The sequence below is a fragment of the Phoca vitulina genome, unplaced genomic scaffold, assembly GCF_004348235.1.
Source record: "Phoca vitulina isolate PV1807 unplaced genomic scaffold, GSC_HSeal_1.0 scaffold66, whole genome shotgun sequence".
Taxonomy (NCBI): domain Eukaryota; kingdom Metazoa; phylum Chordata; class Mammalia; order Carnivora; family Phocidae; genus Phoca; species Phoca vitulina.
The window spans coordinates 4,726,049-4,744,952 of record NW_022589769.1 but is presented as its reverse complement, the minus strand read 5'-3'; the positions used below and the strand labels follow the sequence as shown (position 1 = coordinate 4,744,952).

General features: G+C 42.9%; 1 protein-coding gene across 1 annotated transcript in view; it reads right to left on the bottom strand.

Moving 5' to 3' along the window:
* SNX29 (sorting nexin 29) overlaps positions 1–18,904 on the bottom strand; it is a 510,558-nt gene that overhangs the window by 313,607 nt on the left and 178,047 nt on the right. Inside the window, exon 14 of the mRNA XM_032392169.1 lies at positions 3,743–3,825. Within this exon, the coding sequence (XP_032248060.1) occupies positions 3,743–3,825 (83 nt within the window). The remainder of the gene's footprint in view (positions 1–3,742; positions 3,826–18,904) is intronic.

The following is an 18,904-nucleotide window of genomic DNA, read 5'->3' as shown; positions in this document are numbered from 1 at the left end:
AAAGGCCTTCTCCAGGCAAGAAGCCAACTCGACTTATTAGGTTTCAAACTTCAGAGAAGCCACAGATGGAAACATGAGTCTGGAGAGCCATCTCCTGCTCTCCCTCAGTAAGGGAAAGTGCCCTGTGCTGAAGAGGAAAAATGTCTGAATTCCTTAACAGAACCGATTAAACACCAAGTAAGAGACGCACTGCAAGCTTAACAGTCAAGCCAGTTCACTGTGGACATGGCAGCCCTCATGCCACAGCTCAAAGGCTAGATGGGGAGCAGACAGTACACACCAGGATGACAGAGATCCAAATATTCAACGGAAGGCATAAGCTTCTGGGAAATCAGATCTCAGCAAGGCCAACTAGCACTCGAGTGGTGAATAACCCAACCTCACACTTCTGGACCACATTAGGAAAAAAAATTCCTTCAGTTAGTTAATGAGACCACCCAAAATCCTATTCAGTATTTTGCTGATTAAACCTTAACTTTTGGGGCACCTGGGTGGCTCAGTCAGTTAAGCATCTGCCTTCAGCTCGGGTCATGACCCCAGGTACCGGGATCCAGCCCCCCACTGGGCTCCCTGCTCCATGGAGAGTCTGCTTCTCCCTCTCCCTCTGCCGCTCCCCCTGCTTGTGCACACACGCTCTCTCTCAAATGAATAAATAATCTTAAAAAAAAAAAAAAAAACTCCATTTTCTTAGAGGGAAAATACTATTCTTTAAAAAAAAAAAAAGGACAACAATGGGAATCAGATCTACAAAATTAAATGTTGTAACAATCTATTCTAATGGTCCATTATTAATTTTTTTTTTAATCCTGAAGGCATTTTTCCACAACAATGAAGGTGGGGGTCCCAACACAAGCCACAGCAATAAATTCAACCCTGAAGGTATTTGGGGCTTCAAATTATTTTTTCACTCTTTTCTCTACTGATAAGAGCTCACACCTTCATAAAGAAGTTGTTGCTAAACGATAAAAAGAATCTTTATAACCTCAAACTAAAAGGCTTATATTGTGGAAAATGCATTCTGAACTCCCACCTAGAATTTAGAAAGCTGGTATACATCTCCATGTCCACCCCTGTAACACCAGGAGCCAAGGAAATCACAAATGGGAAAGGCCTCTCTCCCTCCCCCTACTCCTCCAACTCCCCAGACAGCCCTGGCCGTCCCAGCCTGGCCAAGACACCCCAAGCTCCCACAGCCTGACAAGGGCACACACTCAGTAGTTCAATATGAGTCAGCAACTAGCTGGGGAGGAGGAGTGAGCCCCAATTTGCTTGACTAACAGAGGACGTCACGTGAAAATTAGGTTGAAGCTCTTTGAAAGAGTACCTTTTCATGAGACTGCTCCGCGGTGCCTGGCACAGAGCAGGCGCTCACTAGTGTTTCTGAGCGAAAGGTGTGAACTACAGGGCCTCCGTCACATCAGAGCAGCCACCAGTTCACGCCCACACTCGAGGACTTTCAGATAAACCTTGCAGTGACAGATGACCCACTGAGAAGGTAGATGGTCTTGAATTTCACAGTGACGAACAGCAGTAAGGACTGCTGTCACAAGGAGTACAGGACCCTCCACACGGTCTCTGCTCCGATCCATTCCAGGGTGGTCTCAGCATCCTGAAGGCGCATCCCCAACTTGGGCTCAGAACATCCAGGCTCTGTCTCAGGACGGGCAACTACAGCTGCCACAGAAAGCTATTCTGTACGTTGTGGGTTCCAGGTACCCACGTGCCGGGGGAAGGACTCTAATAGTGCTCATACTCGGAAATGTATTTTAGAGTGTTGATGTTTTTCAATCAAACACAAGCCAAATACAAACAGTGCTTCTTTTTTCCTAGGTTTAATATTCTTACTGCCCTGAACCCTAGTTCTGAGCAAGCAGAGTACAGATTTCTCAAAAGGCGGTGGGGTGCCGTCCATGTATCACGTGCATTAGAGTCAGGTATCTGGACGTGCAGCCTGGGGCCCATCCTAGATCCACTGAAACCACTGCCGACAAGAGCAGCGCTCTTCCTCCCTGAGAACAGGCATATTTAGTAAGTTCCCCAGGTAATGCCCTCTGTGGACTCTAGTTTAAGAACTTTGTAAGGCAAAGAACCAGGGATTCAGAGGAAAATGACCTGAGTTCACTTCCACCCTAGATACACGTACGAGCCCCATAAGCTCTCCTAAGCCTCTAATAATGAACTTTCTAAAAAATAAAGAAAAATCAAATAATTGAAATAGAGGAAAAATACCTACTCTTCACAGGGTGACAAAGTCCAAAAGAAACAGATTTGAAGCTGCCCGGAAAGGGTAAAGGGTAGACAAATACTACTCATTCAAAACACGTAATGGATGGAATGAGCAACTACAAAAGCTAGGTGCTGGGGAAACAAAGATGGGGAGTCAAAGTCAAAAGACCGACAACCCCAGAACACATGGTGAAATGGATTCAGGGCCATAATAGCTGTGTCTGTTTGAAAAAGTGACGAGCCCACGAGGAAGACATGATTAATTCTGCAATGATAACCCCTAGACTGGTAACAGTTATAGACCAATTATGAACCAAGCAAGGCATGTGATAAAAAATTAGTAATAATAACCAAGACGTTGAAGCCAACCAGAGACCATAATCAACACAAAAGCTTTAAACAAAATTCAAGCCTTTCTGTTATTAGTATGCAAACCACATCCTGCCTCCAATCCTGTCTCCCTCTATTACAAAGAAACATAACTACCATTTACTAAACACCAATTACAGGCCAGGTGCCATACTGGAAACTTCACATTCATTGTTTCAGTAAATCCTCACAATGACCTCCATTGACAATGGTGGGATGTTTCCACTTACAGATGGCAAAATAACTCCAATGCCTCAAATTATACTGGGTGAGCCTAGATTCAAATGCAGGTTTGGCAGACTCCCAAGACCTGTTAGCCTGCAGGGTCCACCCCTTTGTTACAATGTCTACACCCCAAGAGCTCATTTGTGTTTAAGGAAATCTCTTAATGGTAAGTTGGCTGAAGACTGCAAGACATTTCAGCCAAAGTGAAATATACTTTCTTTCAGCCAAACTGAGACAAGTTTTAGTTGATTCGTGACAGTTAAACTGTAGCCAAAATGCAGAGAGGCGAAGCGTATGCCATCACCTCCTTGAGTGCAATCTTGGTCAAGTGATCATTTTTCTACTTGTATTTCTGACTAATAATATCAACAGCTAAAATTTACTCAGTACGTACCCTATAGCAGGCATTATGCTAAGTCTACATGGATTACTTCATGAGGTAGGGACTGTCAACTAACCCCATTTTACAGATGGGGAAACTAAGGTATGGAGAGAGGGAGGAACTTACCCAGAACTGGGGTTGGAACCAGGTCAGCCTAATTCCACAGCTCGGGTTCTCCACCACTTTGGGGTTCTATTGCTTTCACCACTGGCCTGATGGGACTTAATCATGCTAAAAGGTTCTCTACCGGGCAAGTATCTCAAGACCTCAGACATAAAACTGCCTAGGCACACAAATTAATACAACTGTTGCTAGTAATCCAGCAACTAAGTCTTAGGACATGAGTTATGCATGTACCAAGAATACACAGCAGGATGTTCCATCTAATTTGTTTTCCAGAGTTTCTGACCAGCACTATTTCTCTAATTCATCTGCATATGCACTCATCCCATGTTGAGTGGCTCCTGTGTACCAGGCACAGGGGCTATGAAGGTGAAAAAGCTTGGCCCCCTTCCCACCCAGGCTCAGTCTCCCCCTCACCTTCAGCAGTTTGACCTTCTCTTTTCAGCATCTGGACAGCTCCTACGTATTTCTTCAGTTGGACTTTGAGCACCTCGTTTTCTCTGCAGGTACAAGAATGTTAAAAAAAAAAATACATTTTTAAAAACTGGCAATTTAGACTTAAGTCCGGGGGGGAGGAAGCAATCTGTATAAAGAAAAACACATGGGGCTCGTCTTATAAATAGTAAATCATTCTTTGTTTTAGAAATCCTAGCTGGGGAAGACTACACTAGCAAGGGCACATTCGCAGAATGCCTGCAACAAGCGTTCATTCATAATGAAAGCAAATGCTAACTGGATCCAGTTCCTACCAAGTCAGGATGCAGACATGCGTTGTGCTCGGATTATTTGAATCTGTCAAGCTGTTAGGTGCCTATTTGGTGTCAGGCACTCAGTAATATTCTCTCCATTTACGGAAGCACGTACTAAGTACCACCTATTCAACCTGGGGAATACTCTTTTTTTATTAGTGGCTACATGCAATGAACATTTAGTATTTGCCAGGCATCATGTGAAGTCTTTATCATCTCCTTTAAGCCTTCTGATGTGTCATTACACCTATTTTACAGAAAAGGAAAGGGAATCATAAAGACAAGCAGTAGCTTAGTCCACACCCACCTCCACACAAGACTACACCATGGAACATGGAACTCAGGCTCCATCAAAACCCTACTCTACCAAGTTCACACCCCAGGTACACTGGCTGAAGAAAAGAACACAAGGATGAGAAGGAGAAAACTACCAGTTCTTGAGTGTCACACATCTCAGACTTTACCTAAGTGACTTCGCTGAATCAAGCATGCATTCGTTCATTCTTCATTCATTGGGAAAATGTTTAAATGCCTGTCATGTATTAGGCACAATGACCCAATAGTATTCTCCTCAATTTACAAAGAAAAATTGGGACACAGATAAAGTCTGTGACTAAGGTCACATGGCCAAGGTCAAGGTCATAATGGACATTTCCAATACACAAACCCAGGTCGCTCTGTCCCCAAGCCCAGAAGAGCTTTTCTCCATCTCCTTTGGGACTTGAACTTGGTTTGTCATCAGCGCCCCAGGGAGAGTGGCCTCTTCCACATTTTCTGACTCTACTCCTCCTCCCACCCAAAGGTCTTGAGCCTGAGTGCCTTTAAATATGAGAGAACATTTCCTCAATATGAATACAGCTTTAAGACTGGGTTTCTTTTATAAAAATTTAAATGCTCATCACAAAATACTCAATCAGAGGACATTTAAGCAGGAATGTAAAAGTCAGCTGAAAGCCCAACACCTTGAAATCAATCCCAGTTACATTTTTATAGTTATGCTATCATCTTTCTAGGCATGCACGCGTGCGCATACACACACACACACAAAGTAAATCTATTTTCCCTGGATGAAACATTTCTCACACTCCTTTCATTTTTTTGTTTGAAGTCTTTTTCCCTTTGTTCACTGTTCCACTCACCCCCCTTCCTCATGGTAACCAGTGGTGAAAACCCAGTGTATACATGTCAAGCCTTCCTCTACACTCATATAGTCACTACAAACCCAATACACTCAAATATAGGTTACTTTGTGAAACCGGGTATTATAAATTTTTCCGCAACTGGGTTGTCTCCTTTAACAATTCACCACACAGGCAGTTTCTAACTCCCCTATTTATGGATGCGAATGCCACTCCTTGGTACGGATGTGCGCCACACATTTACTCCGGGTATAAACTTCCGACTGCCCATCGTAGGTATTGTTTTCCATGCATCTGACTACACTTTAGCCCTGTGTTTGCTATTTTGCTTTTCTGTACTTTTGGCAGAAAGAACATCACCAACTGCAGAGTCTAGCATATACTTAGGTGTCACTTGAGAAGGCTACATTCATCTCGGAAGCTCTAGAGAGTGAACCACAGAAGAGTCCCTTCATCACCCCCCTCCCTCCTCCTAGACAGCCTCTCACGGATGTTTGTAAAGGTGTCTGCAACTTCCTCCATCTGTGATATGAATAGCAAATGTCTGAAGCTAAGCAACTAACAAGTCCCGGAAAGGTTTGGGGAAGGGAAACGTTCCCCGATACACGTGGATCATACAGCTTGTTTTCTTGGATTCCCTCGGCAGAGTCTTGTCACTCATCCCAACCTACTCCTCATCTCCACGTGTGAATTCAAGTCACATAGGACCTGAAAACTAAGGAAAGCAATTTATCTGCATTTCTTTATGGCCTCATTTAACTAGGGTTCATGGCAGAGCATCTTCCACATGGCAGAATATGCAAAATTAGATGTGATAGATTAAAACCAAGGTTTTTAATATAAACTGATCTCAAACGAGATGAAGGGAAAGCGCAGAGTACATCAAGCCACTGGACGAGCACCTCTGGGCGCCATAAATTCATCCCAGACAATTTTGTACCTATGAACTTGTTTGCCTTTTGTGGGCAGTTAACATTTTCAGGCTACTAGATCTGTTTATGAATGAAACTCAAAACACCTGATGAGGCCCTTTTGGTTCAATTTTTTTTTTTAAGTAATTACAGATTCACATGAAGTTGCAAAGACCATACTGAGAGATTTTATGCCCTTGGCCCCGTCTCCCCAATGGAGCAAGAGCAAAACCAGGAGTCTGATATGGGCGCAACCTGTGTGCATGTGAGTGTGTATGCGCACATGTGCGTGCGTGTGAACGTGTGTGTAGTTCCGTCCAGTCCACTGCTTTCACTGAGGCTCCTAAGCATCCTCTCCCGCCGTGCCTCTCTTAAGATGGAATACAGACTTAGATGGCCACTACAGTCCACAGGCTAGGCCAAGAAGCAGAACCAACCAGGACTAAGAGGGAGTAGGGGGCAGAAGGCTATGAAAACCAGGGAGCTCCTGCCCCACCAACAAGTTGTGTTTGTTGTTGTTGTTGTTGTTGTTGTTTTTTAAAACTTAACACATTACTGGGGCACCTGGCTGGCTCATTCGGAAGAGCATGCGACTCTTAATCTTGGGGTCATGAGTTCAAGCCCCACACTGGGTGTAGAGATTGCTAACAAAAATAAACTTTAAAAAAAAAAAAAAAAAAAAGCACATCAGCAGGCCAAGAAAATAATTCCCAGGCTCTGGACAACTAATTTGCAACCAGCTGACAGGACATTAATTGGGAGCTAGAAGAGCCATAGAGAGTCCATCATTCTTATTACACAGGTCTATTATGATTAGCAAATTAAAAATGCTTTTTTATTTGACACCTCATGAGATAATAGAATGCATTAGTTACCTAAATGAATCCTGACTACAAAAAGGCTCGAGGCCCTCTGAGTACGTGAAAATACGGGAAGGGTGGTGCAGGCTCACTCATTCCCCGCCCCCCCACAAGGTCCTTCAAGCCACCACAGGTCCCACCACCAGGTACCCATCAGCCTCAACAGGTAAGGGGCCAAGTAAGCAGGGAAGACCAAAGCCTGAGCAGGGCTCTGGGCACATCAGCTCACAGGCAGTGTGTCTTCAGAGCCAGGGGGCCTCACCTCTTTGCTACACCCCCCCCCCAGCGTGTATGTGTGCACGCACATGAGGGAGTATGATGATGGCGGTGCACATGGGCGGTACCCCATAGACTCCTCTGAGCGATAAGGTCATACGGCTTTTACTTTTGGCCTCTTTCTCTTGTGGTTGCTCAGCTATGTTCCCTCATCTTCTATAGTGAAGTTTTGCTTGCAGGCAAAAAACACTTTCACTATCTAGTCTCTTAAGTATTTTTTTTTTTTAAGCCTTAAAGAACTTACTAAGGAAATGCTAAGGAGGAAAGTTGAAGCTGCTATGGAGCAGGCCACCCCATCACCTGTATGGGGGGAGGTACCTCCACCACCCCATCTACGCTGGCAACTCCTGCGTGGTGAGCCTGTGAGGAGGACAGCGCTGATCAAGGACACACAGGTGTTTGTCACCCTGTCCATTAAGACCTTAGAGCAACTCCCTCTTCTCCATTTCATAGGATTTTCCCCTTCTTTCGTTCGAGGAGGACACAGCTCAGCTGAAGATAACCCTACCTCATCTAGTTGTTTTTGTAACCAACAGAGTTGATTTAATAACAAACCCTGACTGACCATCTAAAAAACCATCTAGAAAGTTTGGGGGCAGGGATGCTATTGTTGCTAAGAACCGCCTACACTCAGACCTTCCATTAACATGGGCCACCAGCAAGTCCTGAGGGTCCGACCGCTTTCTCCCCGTCCACCAGAGCGTAATCATTCCTGCTCCAGGTGCAGCTGGGCGCTTCTCACCCCTTTTGGGACCAGTCAGTGATCCACCTGCCAAGGCTAGCACCTCTCCAAGAATCTGGTCTTTCAGCTGTAACTCACCCATCTGCCTCCAAGTAACTAGGGGTAGAAGGGCAATGATGAGAAAACCACAGAACAAGGAGGAATGGGGAGGGGTTCTGTCAGGCAGACCCGGTCTGTCATGGCCCAAGCAACTGCAGCAAGAAACCAACCTCACCGAGATAAATTTGCAGAAATCCCCCTCCCCCACTCACCCTTGAGTACTTTTCCAGTGCTCTCCACTCCAAGGGCAGTGGGAGCTAACTTCCTCACAGTTCCATCAAAGAGGAGAAACACACACAGTGAATAAACTTAAACTTAAATCTTCCAAATGTGGTACATTCCCAAGATCATTTTAGAGGTTTACCAATCTTTTTATTTTTTTTAAACACTGAGATACTCTTCTAGATTTTTTAGAAACTGATTTTCCATATATTGCTGTGATATAAAGACTCTTTTGAAAAGAAGTTCAAAGCCTTTCAAAAATGGACTGAAAGAACACTGAAAAGAGAATAATGCAGGTGGGACACAGGTGCGGCCCAAACCATGAGGCTGGTGCAGTGACCAAAATCTGGGGCAGAGAATCTTTGCTTTAAAATAAAGGTATACAGACAAGGTATTTTAAAGTGCACTTCCTAAACTGCATTCGAGGGGGTGACAAAAGGCCGTGGAAAGAGGACGATGGGGATTACAGGTAGACACAGTCAGGGAGAGATGCGCTGAACACCTTCATTCTCTCCCCCGCCCCCCACCGCCCCAGAGCTTCCCAGAGCCTTCGATGTATTCATGCACACTGGCTACTACAGTTGGTGAAATGCTGCTTTTTCAGATTGGACACAACCCCCTAAGACTGGGAGACAAATTTTAGTGGCAAAGAACAAAGTTTTTGTTAGAAAAATGTGGCCCGTGTGGACTGTGGCAGAGGTGGGCACTTGGGAGCTTTAGGTTTTCCTTGAAATTCCTCCATAGTAGCTAAGAAGGGAAAAGCAGCTCAGGGCCAAGACTTCCTAGAGGTAAAAGCTGTGCCTCACTCCAAAGATGCCTACACATTTAGTAGGCGAGCCCCTCTTCCATCTATGATGCATCAGGGTCTGCCTCTGCATGGGGGACTCCATGTCAGAGATGGTGCACACAGGCTCTGTGTAGTCTGCACTGCAACCCTGCAGGAAGGGTTGGTCTTATCCCCAAATTTTATTTCCTTTCATTTTACAGATGAAGAAACGGAGTCTGCTAGAGGTTAAGCAGCGCACCCCCCCCCCCCCAGAATCACAGGGTTCAAGGCAGGGTCACAATTCACAAGTAAACATCTCCAAGTCCTTGTTCTTTGACTCTGTCACACACGTGGTCACCAGTACCTCAGGAGGCTGGTTTTACTGTACCCGTTTTGCAGATGGAAAAGCAGTGGCCCAGGGAGTCAAACCTGAGATTCAAACCCATAGCCCTTAATTCCAAGGTCTCACGTTGTTCCATATACCTTTAGGGTAATTAATTAAACACATGTACGCAGTCGACAACTCAAAGCCCTGCAAGATCACACTGAACAATGAGGGCTGGTAAGCATGGGTCTGCAGATTCCCTTGGCTGGTTCGACTCCTGGGCAAATGTGAACAGGTCTCTCCCGACCAACTAGCTTTGCTCAGAGGGGAATGACTCTCCAAGAGTCGCACAGTGCAAACCTCTGCCACCCATCACACCACACATCTCACGAGTGCAAGTGGCTGGTCAGAGGTGAACTTTAGGAAATAGGAATCAACAGCCTCAAGAACAGGACACCTTCTGACCCACCAACTCCACTTCCAGGAAGCCAAAATCTATAAATGAGGAGAAGTCTCATAACACATACATGAGGATGCAGTGAATATATCGGAAAGGAACTGGTTATGAACTAAATGCCAGGTAGGGGAGTGGATAAATTACGGTGCATCCACCTACAACAAGATACTCTGGAGCTGTCACAGCTGAGAGAAGTATGCATGTTTCACGTGGAGGAACATTTGTAACGTACATTATGTGAAAGCAGCAGAGTACAAAGGTAGCTGACCTACCATAGCCCCTTATGTACAGTTTGCTGTCAATTTACAGTAGGAATATATAAACGTTAGCAGTGTTCATATCTGAATGATGGAATTAGGAGACATTTTCAAGTTTTCCATCAATATACTTTATCAGTGAACTGGGGCGGGGGTGGGGGGGAGTGTGGAGGAATGTAAGAGTAAGGTTAGATCAGGACGCCTGGGTGGCTCAGTTGGTTAAGTGTCTTCCTTTCAGCTCAGGTCATGATCCCAGGGTCCTGGGATGGAGCCCCATATGGGGCTCCCTGCTCAGTGGGGAACCTGCTTCTCCCTCTCCCTCTGCCCCTCCCCCTGCTTGTGTGCTCGCACTCTCTCTCTCTCAGACAAATAAATCTTTTTTAAAAAATTAAAAAAAAAAAAAGAGTAAGGTTAGATCTAACATGGGGGGGTGGGGGCGGGCAGGGAAGAACACCTCCATTTAGCATCACACTTAGTGGTGAAAGACTGAATGGTTTCCCAGAAGTTGGAGAACAAGTCAAGGAAGTTGCTCTCAACACTCCCACTGAGCACAGAAGTAGAAGTTCTATCCAGTGCACTAAGGCCAAAAAGAGGGCATCCAGATAGGAAAGGAAGAACTAAATTGGCCCCTACTAGCAGGTGACAGGATTTTCTACACACAAAATCCCAAGAATCTATAAAAATCTCTAAGAATGAGTTTTTAAAGGTCAGATGCAAAAACTGTATTTCCACACATTAGCAATAAACAATTAAAAAGCAAAATCGTAAGAGTTACCCATCATAGCTCCAGAAGGTGAAACACATAGGTGTAAATCCAATAAAAAATGTGCAGGATATGGATACTGAAAACTATAAAACACTGATGAAAGAAATCAAAATGTAACTACATATGCAAGAACTATCAGGTTCATGGATTGGCAGACTCAAAATAGGATGTCAATTAAACTGATCCATAGATTTCATGCAAGCCCAATCAAAATCCCAGGCTTTTTTCCATAGATACGCATTAGCTGATTCTAAAATTTGTATGGAAAGGCAAAGAAACTACAATAACCAAAATCATTTTGAAATAGAAGCACAATTTTGGAGGACTCATACTACCCAATTTTAAGACTTTCTATAAAGGTACAGCAGTCAAGGAATGGGAGTATTGCAAAATGACACAGACCAACAGAACAGAACCAAGAGTCCAGAAATAAACTCACAAATCTGGCTAACTTTTTTTTTTTTTTTTTTTAAGATTTTAAGTAATCTGTACACCCAACATGGGACTCAAACTTATAACCCCAAGACCAAGAGTCACATGCTCCACCAACTGAGCCAGCCAGGCACCCCTGGCCAGGTAACTTCTGACTACAGTACAAAGACAACTCAGGAGAAAGGATGGTCTCTTCAACACTTGGTTTCAGAACAGGTGCACATCCATAAGCAGAAAAGTCAACTTCAACTGATACCTCACACCTTATACAAATATTAACCCAAACTGTAGGACAGATAAATGCAAAACATTCAGAAAATCTGCATGCCTAAGCTGGGTTAGGCACACAGTTCTTAGATTTAACACCAAAAGCATGATTTGTAATAGAAAAAAAATGTTAAACCAGATTTGCTCTGCAAAAGACATTGTCAAGAGCATGAAAAGACAAACTGCAGACTGGGAGAAAATACTTATAAATCATACAGACAACAGAAGACTTGTATCTAAATATATATAAAGAACTCTCCAAACTCAAGGGAATACCACTACCCGCTAATACAAGGGGAGGGGGAAAAACTATCAGATCACCAGCCACAAAGAACCCCAGCCGGCTCTGGGATTTGGCCATCAGCTCATCACTGTCACCCACACCAGCCAGGCTCCTCCCAACACCTGCGCCTTCCCAAGGCTGATCTGACCCTCTCTCCACAACTCTCCCATCTGTCCTGGCAAACACCCCCAAGTTTTACAGCAGTCTCTTCAAAGGCATGTTCTCTCTGAAGCCCTTCCTCCACCACCAGGGGTTTGTGACCACCCCCCTCTTCTGCTCCCACCATACCCCAGAGAAGCTTCCCTCCCAACAAGTAAAATATGTTAATACCCCTAGCCTGTGCTCATCACCCCCATCTAGACTATAAGATCTTGAGGAAATCCTCTTTCTCTTGTTTCAGTCCTTTCAAAATACTAGTATTACTACTGTCCAAACTTGACCAAATGAGGAAAAGGAAGCTCAGCAGGGTTGGAGATTAGCCGAGGTCACCCAGGCGTGGAAACAAGATTGGTATCTAGGCAACTCCAAAGTCCACAGTCTGCAACAGGCCAGAGTTCTTCCAAGGTGGTCAGAGGATAGAGGATCCCTATAGGAGAATCAGCTGGAGGAGCTTAATCAGAAAGAAGGTATCTCCCAGCCCTGCTCTTCCTGAACCAATCCTGCCAAAGCCACTGGAAACCAGTTACATATAGGGGCAATGACGAAGTAACTAAATATAGCCTGATATCCTGAGATGGCAGAGTATGTATGAGGACCCTGAGCTCACCCTGTCCCATGTTTTGACTTATATATCATCCACATCCAAATCAGTAAACAGGAGAGTGACCCCAGGACTGGCAGAACAAACTTCACCACTAAATACAGACAATAAACTGCATCTGAGAGGTGAGAAAGGCAGAGGAAGGGAGCCTGCAGGAAGGAGGGAGCTGCATGAGCAGAGAGAGCAGAAAAACAAACCCCCACACAGGGAAGACTAATGCCCTGCAACTTTTGGCTTTACAAACCATAAAGGCTGAATTCCCAGAGTTTGTTTTGGAGTTCAGCTGACTCAGCCTTGGCTGAGCCTGGAGGTCAAGTGATAGCCAGGAAGCTGCCCTTAAAGACACAGCAGCCTGGGCAGAAACGCAACCTAACCACAGCAGTTTATACAACGCAGGGGGCAAAGAGGAGGCATCTGTTCATATGGACTTCTGAGCCTGTAGGGGGACTGCTCTGAAAATGAGGGAGCTAGCAGCTGCCATTTTCCTCCCCCACCTGCCAGTATACAAGCAGAGACACCTGCAGGAGGCGAGGTGCACAGCCACTTGCTACCTAACCCCCTAGTGGTGCACCACACCCACAAGTTCTCCAAGGACTCACCCACTTCAAGCCTGCTGGCCTTGCCCTGGACTCAGGGCAAACTTTGTTAAAGCCACCCAGGTGCCCCAACAAGCCAACCAGGTGCACAGCTGCCCCTACGCACTACCACTGCATCGGACCCAGCTGTGTGCCCCCAGCCACACAGCCCAGGCAGAGGAATGAATTAATGACCTAGAAGACAAAGTAATGGAAAGTACTCAAGCCAAACAAAACAGAGAAAAGAATTATGCAAAACAAGAACAGACTTAGGGAACTCAATGACTCCATCAAACCTAATAATGTTTATATTATCTGAGTCCCAGAAGAAGAAGATAGAGAAATGGGGACAGAAAATTTGAAGAAACAAGAGCTGAAAACTTCCCTCATCTGGGGAAGGAAACAGATACCCAGATCCAGGAAGCACAGAGAACCCCCAACAGAGTCAGAATACCAAGATATATTGTAATTATATTTGCAAAATATAGTGATAAAGAAAAAAATTTAGAGGCAACAAGATATTAACTTACAAGGGAAAACCCATAAGGCTAGCATGAAATTTCTTAACAGAAACCTGGCAGGCCAGAAGGCAGGGGCATGATATATTCAAGGTGCTGAATGGGAAAAATCTGCAGCCAGGAATACTCTGTCCAGCAAGGCTATCATTTAGAATAGAAGGAGAGATGAAGAGCTTCCCAGATGAAAACTAAAAGAGTTCATGACCACTGAACCATCCCTGCAAGAAATATAAAAAGGGACTCTTTGAGTGCAAAGGAGAGATGAAAAGTGACAGTATAGAGGTAGGAAACACAAAAGCAGGAAAAATGAGTATTTCTGTTAAAAAAAAAAATCAGGCAAGGAACCCACAAAAAATAGACATAAAATTTAACAACATAGCTAAAATGTGGGGAGGAGAGTAGAAAAGAATGGGTTCAAAGGTAAATAACCATCAACTTAATACAGACTACTATACACACAAAACATTATACACAAACCTAATGGTAACCATGTATCAAAAACCACTAATAAATATGCCAAGAATAAGAAAGACAGAAACCCAAATATATCACTAAAGAAAAATCAGCAAACCTTGGAAGAGAGGGCGACAAGAAAGCATCAGAAAAAATCTTTAGAAACAACAACAAAACAAATAATAAAATGGCAACACATACATATCTATCAATACTTGCTTTGAATGTAAATGGACTAAATGCTCCAATTAAAACAGAACAGATTAAAAAACAAACAAGACCCAGCTATATGCTGCCTACAAGAGAACCATTTTAGACCTAAAGATACCTGCAGATGGAAAGCCATTTTAGACCTAAAGATACCTGCAGATGGAAAGCCATTTTAGACCTAAAGATACCTGCAGATGGAAAGGGAGAGAATGGAGAAACTTCTATCATACAAATGGATGTCAAAAGAAAGCCATAGTAGCAATACTTATGTCAGTGAAAATAGACTTTAAAACAAAGACTATAACAAAGAAGGACACTCTATTATAATAAAGGGGACAATCCAACAGAGGATCTAACAATTTTAATTATTTATGCACCCAACATAGGAGCTCCTAAATACTTAAAATAGTTAATAACAAACATGAAGAAACTAATTGATAATAACAATAATAATAGGGGACTTTAACACCCTTCTCACAGGAATGGACAGATCATCTAAAAAGAATATCAACAAGGGAACAGTGGCTTTGAATGACACACTGCAACAGATGGATTTAATAGACATCTTCTAAACATTCCATCCTCAAACAGCAAAACACACATTCTTTGTAAGTGCACATGGAACATTCTCCAGAACAGATCATGTATTATCTCACAAAATAAACCTCAACAACTTCAAGAAGGTCGATAACACCATGCCTATTTTCTGACCACAACACTATGAAACTCACAGTCAACCACAAGAAAAAAATTAGGAAAGACCACCAAAACATGAGGTTAAATAACATGCTATTACACAATGAACAGATCAACCAGGAAATAGAATTTAAAAAGTCCACAGAAACAAATGAAAATTAAAATGGTCCAAAATCTCTCAGATGCAGCCGAAGTGATTCTAAGAGGGAAGTATACAGCAATACAGGCTGACCTCAAGAAACAAGAAAAATCTCAAAAAACTTAACCTTATAACCTAGAGGAACTAGAGAAAGAACATAAAACCACCAGAAGGAAGGAAATAATAAATATTAGAGCAGAAATAAATGATAAACTAAACAAACAAGAGAACAATGAAACCAAGAGCTGATTCGTTAAAAAAAAAATCAATAAAATGATAAACTCTAGCAAGACTTATCAAGAACAATAAAAACTCAAATAAAATCACAATGAGAGAGAAGAAACAACCAACATCACAGAAATACAAACAATCATAAAAGAATACCATGAAAAACTATATGCCAACAAACTGGACAACCTGGAAGAAATGGATAAATTCCTACAAACATATAAACTACCAAAACTGAAACCAGAAGAAATAGAAAATGTGAACAGACCAATACCAACAAAGAAATTGAGTCAATAATAAAAAAAAAAAGCTTCCAACAAACAAAAGTCCAGGACCAGATGGCTTCACAGGCGAATTCTACCAAATATTTAAAGAAAGCCTACTCTTTTAAAGTATTCCAAGAAACAGAAAAGGAAGGGAAACTTACAAATTCACTCTATGAGGCCAGCATTACTCTGATACCAAAACAAGATAAAGACACTAAAAACACGACACACAAAAAACAAAACAAAACAAAACACCACCCACAGGCCAATATCCCCAGTGAACATAGATGCAAATACTCAATAAAATACTAGCAAACCAAATTCAACAATACATTTAAAAAATTATTGACCACAATCAAGGGGGGATTTATTCCTGAGAAGCAAGGGTGGTTCAATTTCACAGATCAGTGGAATACATCACATCAATAGGAAAAAGGATAAGAACCATAGGATCATTTCAATAGATGCAGAAAAAGCATTTAACATAATACAATATCCATTCATGATAAAAACCCTCAACAAAATAGGTTTAGAGGGAGTATACCTCAACATAATAATGGCCATTTATCAAAAACCCGGACCTATGGGAGAAGATATTTGCAAATGACATATCAGATAAAGGGCTAGTATCCAAAATCTATAAAGAACTTCTTAAGCTCAACACCCAAAGAACAAATGATCCAATCAAGAAATGGGCAGAAGACATGAACAGACATCTCTCCAAAGAAGACATCCAAATGGCCAACAGACTCATGAAAAAGTGCTCAACATCGCTCGGCATCAGGAAAATCCAAATCAAAACCTCAATGAGATATCACCTCACACCAGTCAGAATGGTTAAAATTAACAAGTCAGGAAACGACAGACGTTGGGGGGGGATGCGGAGAAAGGGGAACCCTCCTACACTGTTGGTGGGAATGCAAGCTGGTGCAGCCACTCTGGAAAACAGTATGGAGGTTCCTCAAAAAGTTGAAAATAGAGTTACCATACGACCCAGCAACTGCACTACTGGGTATTTACCCCAAAGATACAAATGTAGGGATCCGAAGGGATACGTGTTTCCAAAGAAACAAATAAGCACATCCCCAATGTTTATAGCAGCAATGTCCACAATAGCCAAACTGTGGAAAGAGCCAAGATGTCCATCGACAGATGAATGGATAAAGAAGATGTGGTATATATATATACAATGGAATATTATGCAGCCATCAAAAGGAATGAGAGCTTGCCATTTGCAACGACGTGGATGGAACTGGAGGGTGTTATGCTGAGCGAAATAAGTCAATCAGAGAAAGATATGTATCATATGACCTCACTGATATGAGGAATTCTTAATCTCAGGAAACAAACTGAGGGTTGCTGGAGTGGGAGGGATGGGGTGGCTGGGTGATAGACATTGGGGAGGGTATGTGCTATGGTGAGCGCTGTGAATTGTGCAAGACTGTTGAATCACAGATCTGTACCTCTGAAACAAGTAATACAATATATGTTAAAAAAAAAAAAAAATAAGAAGAAGAAGACGACAGCAGGAGGGGAAGAATGAAGCGGGGGGAATCGGAAGGGGAGACGAACCATGAGAGACTATGGACTCTGAAAAACAAAATGAGGGTTCTAGAGGAGAGGGGGGTGGGAGGATGGGTTAGCCTGGTGATGGGTATTAAAGAGGGCACGCTCTGCATGGAGCACTGGGTGTTATACACAAACAATGAATCATAGAACACTACATCAAAAGCTAATGATGTAATGTATGATGATTAACATAACAATAAAAAATTTTTTTAAAAACCCGGAACTAACATCACCCTTAAATGGAAAAAAATGGAGCTTTTCCTCTAAGGTCAGGAACAAGACAGGGATGTCTGCTCTCACCACTTTTATTCAACATAGTACTGGAAGTCCTAGCCACAGCAATCAGACAACAAAAAGAAATCAAAGACTCCACTAAAAAACAGCTAGAACCAATAAACAAATTGAAGTCGCAGGATACAAAAATCAATGGACAGAATCTGTTGCATTTCTATACACCAATAATGAAGTGGCAGAACGAGAAATTAACAAAACAATTCCATTTGTCATTGCGCCAAAAATAGTAAGATACCTAGGAATAAACCTTATCAAAGAGATTAAAGACATGTACTCTGAAAACTATAAAACACAGATAAAAGAAATTGAATACATAAAGAAATGGAAAGACATTCCATGCTCATGGATTGGAAGAACAAGTATTATTCAAATGTCTATACTACCCAAAGCAACCTACACATTTAATGCAATCCCTATCAAAATACCTCCAGCATAGGGTGCCTGGGTGGCTCAGTCGTTAAGCGTCTACCTTCGGCTCAGGCCATAATCCCAGGGTCCTGGGATCGGGTCCCACATTGGGCTCCCTGCTCGGCCAGAAGCCTGCTTCTCCCTCTCCGCCCCCCCACCCCCCACCCCGCTTGTGTTCCTGCTCTGGCTGTCTCTCTTTCTGTCAAATAAATAAATAAATAAATAAATAAAATCTTAAAAAAAAAAAAAAAATACCTCCAGCATTTTTCACAGAACAAGAACCAACAATCCTAAAATTTGTATGGAACCACAAAAGACCCCAAATACCCCAAGCAACCTTGAACAAGTAAAGCAAGCTGGAGGCATCATAATTCTGGACTTCAGGCTGTATTACAAAGCTCTAGTAATCAAAACAGTATGGTACTGGCACAAAAATAGTATCCAATATAAGAACTTATTAAATTCAACACCCAAAAACAACGTAACTCAATTAAAAAACAGGCAGAAGACATGAACAGACATTTTACCAAAGATGACATCCATACGGCCAACAGACACATGAAAAGATAATCATCACTTATCAGGGAAATGCAAATCAAATCCACAATGAGATACCACCTCACACCAGTCAGAATGGCTAAAATTAACAACACAAGAAACAACAGATGTGGGCGAGAGGGGAACCCTCTTGCACTGTTAGTGGGAATACAAACTGGTGCAGCCACTCTGGGCAACAGTACAGAGGTTCCTCAAAAAGTTAAAAATAGAACTACCTTGGGACGCCTGAGTGGCTCAGTCCGTTAAGCGTCTGCCTTTGGCTCGGGTCATGATCCCAGGGTCCTGGGACTGAGTCCCATATCGGGCTCCTTGTTCAGCAGGGAACCTGCTTCTCCCTCTGCCTGCCACTCCCTCTCCCTCCCTCCCTCTCTGACAAATAAATAAATCTTAAAAAAAAAAAAAAAAAAAAATAGA